Source organism: Hippichthys cyanospilos, chromosome 2 (genome assembly GCF_059441005.1).
Source record: "Hippichthys cyanospilos isolate Australia breed blue-spotted pipefish chromosome 2, RoL_Hcya_1.0, whole genome shotgun sequence".
NCBI lineage: Eukaryota > Metazoa > Chordata > Actinopteri > Syngnathiformes > Syngnathidae > Hippichthys > Hippichthys cyanospilos.
The window spans coordinates 28,922,871-28,933,594 of NC_142370.1; the positions used below are offsets into that span (position 1 = coordinate 28,922,871).

Consider the following 10,724-nt stretch of genomic DNA (forward strand, 5'->3'; position numbering starts at 1 on the left):
GGCTTGCAGATGAGCAGATTATTTGAACCTGGTGTAAAAGGCGAGGGAGACATCGAAAATAGGCAGGATATGGCTCTCGAGGAATCGGTGTTCCCTTCCCCTGAAATATACTCGGATAACACAGGACATAACAAATACACAATGGCAGCCCTGAACAAAGCTCCCGGTAGAGTCAGGAAAAACTTAAAAAACCCCATCTGGGGAAAAGATGAAACCTTCAGAAGGTTGGGTGGGAGGGGACCCATTATAGGCTCAAAAAGTTGCACTAGATGCACAATGCCAAAAATAACACATTGTGCCATCTTAAGCAGTAAGTGTCCAGTGAAGATGTTATGATGCCAGGAGATGCCATCGGGTAAGATCCTCCTCACAGTCGGCCCGTTGCGTCCATCTGTTTAAGACATTTCATCTCATGTTATTAGTTTTTTTTGACAGGGACTGTGCAATTAGACAGTTAAAAGGCAAAGCCTGCAACAGATTTTAGCCATATTAAGCGAGAGTGCAAGAGCAAAAGAAGTGACACAGGGACAGAGTGGTAAAAGAAGGAAGGGAGGGAGGGGCAGAGGTGGAGCAGAGGAGTTTCCAAAGACATCTTGTAGACAAGAGTGGCTACAGACTATATGTCAGCTTTTGTCAAAACATTTATAGTAGGGTGTAGTGTAAACGCATGTGCTAGTTAATGTATTTGGCTTAATTTCCAACATGCCTGAATGTACCTATCACTTACAATATTTTAGAGGAAAACAATATTAAATGTCCTGTCACTCAAACACTTAAACCATGACATGAATTGCAATGTATCACTCAACCCCAGTGTTTATTTTAAATAAAAAACTTTGATGAGCTAAAAAAAGCAAAGAAGAGACAATCTTTTCAATGTCTTTCTTAGTGAAGGATTGGTGAATGAATGGATCCTTTTAAAGAGCCCAAAGGGTAAGGGTAAGTTATATATATATATATATATATATATATATATATATATATATATATATATATATATATATATATATATATATATATATATATATATATATATATATATATAATTATTCCGGTCTCTCAAACCTGCAGCGGAATTTATCCACTACTTTGCAATTTACACAGGATGTCCTGTTGGATTTGTATGTGTGTGCGTGCATGTGTGAAAAAGGGGGGAGAAGGTCGAGCAGGGCTGACGAACAGCTCAGACGTCGGTCAACACAATTGCTGCAAAGCTGCAGGCGAGGAGGAATCAGGAGCCAGCAGGTAGGATAATCTTGGTTACAGCTTTCCTCCAAATTGACAAGCGGAGGGTTCTACAAGAGCTTTTATTCCAAAATATTGATTGATCAGTTCAATACGTAATATGTATTGAAAAGTTCAATACAACTTCAATTTTTCATCAAATCTGGGCTCTGTCTGTACAATGGTATTTTTGGGGTGCTCAAACATCCCTAAATTGAATGCCAGCACCCTCTAAATGTTTCTTAAAAAATGGAGAAGTAATTGTATCAGTGTGCAATATTTTGCTGAAACATTTTGAAAGCAAAATTACACCAATGCCCCCACCTAAAAAAATGGTTTATTCCACCCAAGCCCTGCCACTTTTCCTCGACCAGTTTTCAAAGATGAATTTGGTGCCTTTCGATATTATATTGAGCTACAGCAAGTGTTGGCGTCTAAAAATATAGTTTGTTAGCTCATAGCAATATAGCATAAATAGTAAATAACTTGTTTAAATCTGTCATGAGGATTTTTTTTTTTTTTACCTTTTACCACTCAGGACTTGAATAAGACTTTTATCATTATCACATTGCCGCAGAATTAAATTTGAGCTCACTATTGATGTTCTTATTGCACTTATTGTTCTTGTAAGAACAGTGTTTTAGCACCACTTTTGGGGCCGAATCTCTTAATAAGGAGTCTCCAGACAGGTCTAGAGAACTACTACACTAGTGATGTGATGTGTACCTTATCCACAGTCAAAAGCCGCAACTCATGAATGCAAGAACAAATTACTGGATACAAGCATGCCAAATCAGTTTCCTCCGCAAGGTGTGTGAGCTAACCCTAACCAGTTAGTTGGTTAATTTGAGAAACTCGGTCATCCAAGGGGGCTGTTCACCTGACTGGCCCGGGGACACTTCCCTGGAGGAGCTAGACAAAGTGGCTGGGGAGAGGGAAATCTGGGCATCCATGCTAAAGCTGTCACAACTCGAACCAGGATAAGCAGGAGAAAATGGCCGAATGGCTCGACGGAGTCGGCGAAGTTGCACTTTGACATCCACTGCCTAACGTTTCGGAAAAATGAAACAGTTCGTCGAGATTTCTTGTAACATTTTTTCCGCTTGTTTGCAGAGCGTCCGGGATGAGCGGAGAGGAGTACAACGGGTCGCAGGCGGTGGCCAACGCCACGCCATGGTTCGTGCAGGAGTGCACCCTGCAGCTGGACGTCGAGTACCGCCGCATCTGCCTCTTCCTGCTCTACCTGTTTGTGTTTGTGGTGGGCCTGCTGGAGAACGGCGTGGTGCTGTGGGTCAACTGGAGGAGGCGCCACTCAGCCAGCGGCGTGGTCTTCTGCGTGCTCAACGTCAGCCTGTCAGACATGATGGTGATGGGCGTGCTTCCCTTCTTTATGATGGAGGTGACGGTGGAGCGCGTGTGGCTGTGGGGCCGCTTCCTCTGCAAGCTCACAAGCCTGGTGTACGGCGTCAACTTCTACAGCAGCTCCCTCTTCCTGGCCGCCATGACCCTGGAGCGCTACCTGTCGCTGAGCCGGGCCTCCGCGCCCGCGCTCTTCTCTGCAGCGGCGGGCCGGCGCCGCTGGGCGCTCTGCGCGGGCATCTGGGTCTTCTCGCTCTTCCTGGCCTTGCTGGAGAACGTCCACGTGGACCTGCTGGAATGGGACCAACCAGGCTGCTACATGTTACCGGAAGCCAACTATGCTGAGTGGTTTACGTCAGTGGCCTTACTGTGCCTCATTTTCCAATTCCTGGGGCCCGCCTCAGTCATCATCACATGCAACGTGCTGATCGCCCGGGCCGTAGGCGCCGCGCCCGACGTGCGGGGCCGCCGCGACGTCTGGCTGGTGCACGTCTATTCGCTAGTCTTCCTGGCCTGCTGGCTTCCATACCATCTGGTCATGGTGCTGATGATCATCGGCGACATGGCCCCCGAGCTCTTTAGCTGCAACATGGTGGAATTCGTTTACTTCTCCTTCGGCTTGGTGCAGTGCCTGTCGCTTTTCCACTGCGTGGCCAACCCCATTCTCTACAACTTCCTCAGCAAGGGCTTTCGCGACAACCTGGTCAACGCAGTGCTCAGTCGCCTACCCCAGGTCGGGACCAGGCCCAACGGCGAGGGAGGAGAGGCCGCCGGCGACAAGGGCCGCGAAGTCAGCACCAGCCAGTCTCAAGTAGCCTCTTGACTGAAGAACGCTCTCTTTTTTTCTGTGACCGATCCACTGAGCCTCATTCCGACTTGTCGGGTCAATTCATAAACACACAAAGGCCCGAACGAGACAAACCGCGGTCGTCGTATCCTCCTGACACCCCGCCTACTAATTTTACATCCAGCAAAAAATGATTGCATTTTAACATGTAGGTTGAACTTTAATTTCGAAAATAATGAAAATAGTTTTTACATTATAGAGGGAACGATGTTTTGATGATTTTCCTGTGTATGATTGTGCCAGACGGCAGTTAGGCCGTCTGTAAATGTATGTATTTTCTTCTTTATCTTAAGCAAAAGTGTGATTTATGTAAATGCTTATTGCATGTTTAAAAACACTTCCACATATTTGGGGGAAACCAGAGCTGCTTTTGTCACTGTTTTTATAAAACATTAGCATAGGTATTATTTTACAGTTTCTGCTGTTGTATTTGGGGGTGGGGGGTGGGGTATGCCCATGTCGACAATTTGAACGATAAGCAAGAGGAAGAGCTGTTGTTAGTACAATGGCAGGAAAAAGACAACGGGAATTTTATGAGGGCAGGGGTCGCAGAAATGTGTCAAGTCATCACTGGCCTACTGGGGATGGGTACTTTTTTCTTTTTTTTGCGAGGGGGCACAGGGTCAGGCAACATCAGGAGCCATTGGCACGCCAACCATGAATGATGACACAACCCCCTTGATGCATTTGTTTTATTCTTGCCAATAAAAAGGCATTTACAAAAACAGAGACGCATTGTATAAAGGTGTACAAAGTCATAAATAATGGTCACAGTATCATAAAGATGAGGTCAGACTAATTACAAAATCAACACCAAACATTCTACAAGTTTTCCTTCTTGGAAGTTTCTCAGGTCTCGTGTGCACACCAAATAAAAAGGAAACTCATTTGTCTAAAAATGGAAGGTACGGCCAGTACTGCACGTGCAAATAGCCGCCATGGCAGTTTCTCCAGAAAGTGCGCTCCATTTATGGACTTACACATCCGACTAGGTTAAGAGCGCAAATTTGTATTTTGTGCACTCCGTTTAGCTACATTGTAGCCACAAATTTATATTCGGTGAGAACCATTTAATGTTTGGAGACCACAATAGTCTTTTCTCCCCATACCCATGCACAGTGAGGTGCTCAGTCAATCCGTGGCTCCATATTGGACACTTCGGTGAGCAAATGGGGTGCGGCTTGGCTACTAATGGGAAAATAGTACATGTAAGGGGCGGGGCTAAAGCTACATAATGGGCAGGGACAGTGTGATTGAATATGATTCAGCATTTTTCTCATGGTCATGGAATTGACTTGCACATTATAAAAAAACACGAATACTCCTAATAGGGGGAGGGGTAAGAAATCTTTTGAGTGAGGCACACAAAAACAAACATTTGAACACACAAAAACAAACATTTGCACACACAAACAAACCTAAGGACAATTTAAAGTGCCCGATTAACCAACTCTGCAAGTTTTTGGAAGGAAACCGGAGTGCCCAGAGAAAACTCACAGGTATGAGGAGAACATGCAACGATTAGCATGTTTGCCTTCACTTTTGATATACAAAATGAAAACAAACAAACAATGACAGATACTGTAGCATAAAAAAAAAGACCAATCTACTCCAACATAGCGATATGCTAAACTTTCATGACGTGCTATTTTCTATTATTCTAACTTGCCATTTAACAGACCAGCTGAGACTAGCTGCCATCGCGAGTACACCTTAAATTATGGTCAGGAGTTGGCCTGATCCCAACACTTGCTATTATTACAGTACTTACGGCTTTCCCATCACTATTCTTAAGCCCCTGTCCCACTGAGGGGCAAACTCTGGTGCGTGTACGCAAATGTGGCAGGTCTTGATCTCCTCAGGATTCATTCAAGGTGACAGCCATTGCTCTAGTTCAGTGCTTCTCAGTTATATTTTGCCAAGCACCCCCATGGAAAGAGAAGCTCTTTCCAAGGGGGCTTGCCACCCCCCCCTTTCTGACGTGCTGACTATAAGTTTATTATCTATAAAAATTTTAGGTCTCCCTAAACCTGTATCCTTTTTAACATTAACAAAAGAAAAAAAACAATATAAATCAACTTTCAACATCTGATAGTTATTTTTTGCAGTGTTTACATGGGTTATAGCTTAGTCCAAAACAGAAAAAATAACCCAAGTGCATTAAACTGCCTGAAATTTAAGATTTTTTTTTTTTTTTAATTTAATTGCAATTACCCTTCACATGACAAAAACAAAGCCTTTTGCCTTGGGAGATCTGCGCCCCCGGCATTACTTTCGCCCCCCCCCCAGGGGGCACTGCTCTAGTTGCAAAGAAATTCTGAATGTGTTCAAAATTTTTTTGCGACAGGAGCAAACGTTTGGCGGCTTTGAAAAAAGCCTGAGGGGATCAAAGAGCCGCTACCTTTGTGGTCACTCACCGATATTGTGGGATGGGGGCTTCAGCATTTAGTTTAAAAGTAGGTTTGAACACATTTGCAAGTACATTCAAACAAGTTTGGCAGCTTCATACATTTTGAATTGAGCGTCTCTATAAATGGACGCAATTCCCACGGCCCGTCAGATGTCACCAGATTGCAACGCTTCTTTGGTGTGGTCATTATACATGAACGTATGCTCCATGTTGAAGTCGGGCGGCAGACGGTCCTTGTGCAGTTCCACGTGGGCTGCCATCATTTTGAGTGTGGAGCAGTAGAGGCCGCAAACGGTGCAGCGGTACATGAGAGCGCCGGCGTGCGTCTTGAGATGGCAGATGATGGTGGAGCGGCCTCGGAAGAAACGCAGGCACACCTTGCACTGGTACGGTTTCTCCCCAGTGTGGATGCGCAGGTGGTAGGTGAACTCACCCGAATGCGCAAAGCGCTTCCCGCAGTAGCGACAGCGGTACCACTTTCCGCGGGCACCCACCCCATCCTGTCCCTGTGTCGGCCCCAGGAAATAGCTGTCGGGAAAGCCCAGGCCAGGGCCGAAATTGGCGCCGCTAGTCTTTCCAGGAGCTCCCGGATCCCGCGGGGAGGAGGAAGAAGAGGGCGGGTGCTCCGAAGGGTGCTCGGGCTTCCGCTTGCCGAACCAGGCGGGAGCGTTGTCCGCTTCCCCGAAGGACTCGTGCTGGCCGAGGTTGCACAAGAAGGCAGTGGAGGCGGGCGACGTCTGCGGGCACAGCAATCCACTCAGCTCCTGGGCTCCCGAAAGATTTTCTCCCCCGACTGTGACCACTCGGATGTCGTCCGGTTCCTGGCCGTGCTCGGCGGCCAAGTGGGCCTCCAGCAGGGGGCGCTCCACAAAGCAGCGGGCGCAGCGCGGGCAGGCGTAAACAGGCAGCGAGAGGTGGGCAAGGGCATGCCACAGCAGGGAGCACAGCGAGCGCTGGCGGATGCGGCAAACGCCACAGCACATGCTTTGAATGCACACGTGGCTCAGGATATGCTCTCTCACCATCTGGCGGCCAAAAAAAAAAAAAAGTGAGAACATTGCTAGGTCTGACACTTGATGTTGATTATATTTGTAGACAAGTATTTATTGAAAATTATGTTACTTCTTTTTGATAACAGACCACTTCTATGATCAAAAAGAGGACACTTAATGTTAATTCTTTTTTATTTTGTGGACCAATACCAATTAAGTTTGAAAGGCTCTAAAGTTTAATAAATCGGTCAATAATGGCATGTTTTAAGTCTTTAACGCAAAAATGCTTTGCATTGGTTAAGGGGTACTTGGCTGAAAACATATGTCAGGGGGTACACAGGGCTCGCTTTTTCACTACATTTGTCCGCAAGCACAAATTAGAGGCTGACATTTTACAGGTATCCTGCAGGCCATCTCGCCGTGTTAAAAAACGGAACGCTAGCCGTGAGCAAAACATTTTCAGTAGGGAGGGGAGGCTCTAACCTGAAAGTCCTTGCTGAGAAGTTGAGCGCACACAGCGCAACGCAGCTGGCAGCCTTGGCCCAGTGGCACCAGGGTATCGGTGGAGCCGCTCTGCCGCTGGTGGCGCAGCAGCTTCTTCTGGCTGCAGAATTCCAGGTGGCACATATCGCAAGAGAAAATGCGAACGCCCATGTGGGCCAGCCAGTGGGTCACCCCGGCGGCGCTGTCCGGGAAGGCGGTGCCGCACAGAATGCACCGGGCCGGCTCGCCCACGTGGCTCTCGGCGTGTCTTCTCAGAGCAGACGGCTCTGTGGGCAGAGGGGCCGCGCAGACTCGGCACGCCAGCATGTCTCCCTGAACCTGCGTGGAAAAATACCAGCATGTGAAATTAACAATTAGGCCTGTCCCCATATGACTTTTTCACTTTTTTTTTCAAGTGTTAATGACAGATCTTTGGCGACAAAATGTGTGCGTAAACACTGGCACATGGAAGAGGAGTGCCAGGGAGGCGTCCAAGGCCAGAGTGGTGAAATTCTATGTCCCAGGAGCGAGCTTCTGTAGCTGGGGATCGGTCCGCCAAGACCCTTGCCCACCGCCCAGCTCTCTCTGCACCACTTTGAGCCCTCCCACAGGTGATGAGTCTATGGGATGGGGGACCCATGTTGCCTCTTCAGGCTGTGACCAACTGGGTCTCATAGGTGCAGGCCAGGCCAGTGGGCACTCGGCAGTGAGCCCCTCCTCTAAGCCTAGCTCCAGAGGGGGGCCCTGCTGAGCCGCATTTGGCCGAGGAAGAACGGGATCCAATTATATGATATGAGCCTTTTGCCATGAGTGGTCCTAGCAGGGGCATAAAAGCCCAAACAAATTAGCTCCTTGGATCTCTAGTACAAGCAAACCCCTCCGCCACGGCAAGGTGACAGTTATCTGAAGAGGCAGAATTCTCACATCATAGAAATCTGACTTTATTTTCTAAGTTCTGAGATAAAACTGAGAATTCTGGCAACATTTGTTTCTTCTCTGATTCTCATCCTCTTTGTGCTAGCCTTTCTAATTGAGCAATGCAACCATTACCTGGCTTGATTTGCTCCCATGGCCATTTTCCACGCAGACAAGGTCATCTTCGCTCTCATCATTGTCATCTTCCTCCTCCATCAAGTTGTCGTCATCGCTCAGTTCGATGATCTCGCCTGCCAGTGGGCCCCAAGGCTCCTCCTCCGGCTGTCCGATTGTGCCGTTGCATGGCAGAGCTCGCCGTTCCGCGTTCAACTCTTCCAAAGTGCTCGTAAGCCCCTCCAATGATGAGGAGGTCCCCGCTCCGAGCTGAGCCAAACTCCCAGGCAAGGGGCGGGAAGCGGATGGCTCTGAGTCGTCGGTCTTCTCAGAAACTGCCGGTGCACCTTTAGCCTCTGCCTCCACTGTCTGCTCTTTCTTGGTTAGGAGCTCAGGATCTGTCGACGGCGCCTCACTGCTCAAAAGGCAGCTTCCTGGAACTACTCGCCCGTAGTCTATAAGAGACTGGATGTCTTCTATCTTCAAGTCCGTGGACTGGGTCTCAGTGGGAGAGCGGCGGTCGGTCGTGGGCCCGCCAGCTGGAACGTGAGGTGACGGGGCGGCGGCAGGAGTCAGGGCGGCCGACGATGACGGTGACGAGCAGGATGCGGCGGAGGAGCAGACGGAGGAGCCGGCAGGGGGCGCTTCAGGGCTGCTGGCCTTGGTAGAGCCCCGCAGGTCCGGGAAGGTGGCGTGACAGGCCCTGACCAGCTCGCTCACACCTAGCCGCTCGGCCAGCTCGTAAAGAACCCCCACATCAATGAGATCCGTCAGGATCTCCCCGGTGTACATGAAGCCCAGCACCTTCTCGAAGGTGGCTGGGGAAATGAAGTCCAGCGAGATGGGGTCGACCGGTGCCTGGCCCAGCAGGTTGCGGAAGTAGGTGGCAGCGCAGGCTAGTACAGCACGGTGCGCCGAGAACGTGCGCTGGCCCACTTGCAGGAAGACGTCGCAGTAGCGGCCCGACTGCCGGCAGCGGTTCAGCTCGGCCAGCAGGCTGCCGGCCAGGCCAGAACATTGCAGCCGGATCCTCATATCTCCTGCTGCTGCTGGCCTACAGTTGTCCTGAATGAAACAAAAGTGGAATGGTCAGTTCATTCACAGCTCACACTTCAAATTTACATTCAGCATGCTTGAACGCAGCTCTATGCAAAGTGGGATTCATAATCCAAACTTTAACTTATTGAGATTTATGTGACTGTGTGACAGGAACAGCAAGTGATACCGATGATGTTACTATCACTATCAACTGAAGTTGCTGAATAAAATATGCTACTAATGTAGCTCCAAAGTTTAATAACTCACACACGATTGTCACAATACTGTATTTAAAGTCTGTCTTTTCATCCAAAAATGCTTTGCCCTGGTTAGGCGCACATGCAAGAGAAAAAGAATTCACAATATTGGAAAATGATAAATACGCACTGGATAACTCTGTTGCGTTTCTAGAACCAAAATCACTTCTCCGCCTGACATTTATTTTTACAAAAATATTTTTAGTCAGTTGATTGCGGTTAAACTAGAACAAGTATTATTACCAAAGGACATAAAAAGCAAACTTTCTCCCCTAGTAATACTACAGTACTGCACTGTTTCTTTCGACGAGGTTCGTACCTAAGTTATCACACAATGTCATATTCGGAGGCTCTTGAAAGAGCAGTACAAATGCTGTGAAACGGTCGACAGATAAGAACCATGATAAAGAAGCACTTGTTGACTTTTGGGGGAAGATGATTAAAATTAAGAGCGGCGCTACTAAGGACCAGCTTTGCTCCTCTTCGAGCAATTCACGTGCTAGCTCCTGTAGTTCCCGTAGGATGACACAAACAAGACAACAACATGATTTCATATTTGCAAATCTAGAACATCGAGAGGTTCGGCATGATTGCGTCGAGCGCAAACGTTGGCGAAGCAAGCAAAGGGGAGCTGGCTCACTTGCTAAAAAGCAAAAGCTTACCCGGTTTAGCAGCCATGACAGTGTCGCTTGTTCGCTCTTGATTGTGTTTACAATAAGACGCTCCGAAGAGCCGTGACGCCATCAACCTTTCACAATGAAGTCGTTCTCGAATGTGGGGGGCGCGTGTTGATGACGCACAGGATGAACCGCTCTGTGTAAGGGCGTCCTCTTCAGGCATATCGGTAAATGCACTTTCGCTCCTGGAAGAAGAATGCTTCAGCTTCACGTGATCTTTTTTTTTTTTTTTTTACTAGTCAGCATTCACCGTTTGAAACGTTTTTACGTGTGCATTCAATGGACCCACTTGTCGCAATATTCTTGCTCTCGAGAAATACTTTTATTGTTAATTAATACAAATTTAATGTTTGCTTCATTCCTGTTTTGTTCGAGATATGCCGGTTGCTGCGCGTTTGCTCCAGTCGG

At 47.8% G+C, this 10,724-nt stretch overlaps 2 protein-coding genes across 2 annotated transcripts; one reads left to right on the forward strand and one right to left on the reverse strand.

Moving 5' to 3' along the window:
• The first annotated feature begins 1,166 nt into the window (after positions 1-1,166).
• On the forward strand, positions 1,167-3,809 carry ackr5 (atypical chemokine receptor 5). Its single transcript, XM_088408256.1, has 2 exons — positions 1,167-1,245; positions 2,338-3,809. Exon 2 carries the CDS (start codon positions 2,348-2,350, stop codon positions 3,404-3,406), a length of 1,059 nt encoding a protein of 352 aa, XP_088264382.1. The 5' UTR covers positions 1,167-1,245; positions 2,338-2,347; the 3' UTR covers positions 3,407-3,809.
• Positions 3,810-4,108: 299 nt separating this feature from the next.
• zbtb39 (zinc finger and BTB domain containing 39) lies at positions 4,109-10,399 on the reverse strand. The gene is made up of 4 exons (XM_088437657.1): positions 10,302-10,399; positions 8,366-9,409; positions 7,316-7,654; positions 4,109-6,865 (listed from the first exon to the last, which is right to left on the reverse strand). Exons 2-4 carry the CDS (start codon positions 9,377-9,379, stop codon positions 5,987-5,989), a joined length of 2,232 nt encoding a protein of 743 aa, XP_088293783.1. The 5' UTR covers positions 9,380-9,409; positions 10,302-10,399; the 3' UTR covers positions 4,109-5,986.
• Between the last annotated feature and the right edge of the window lie 325 nt (positions 10,400-10,724).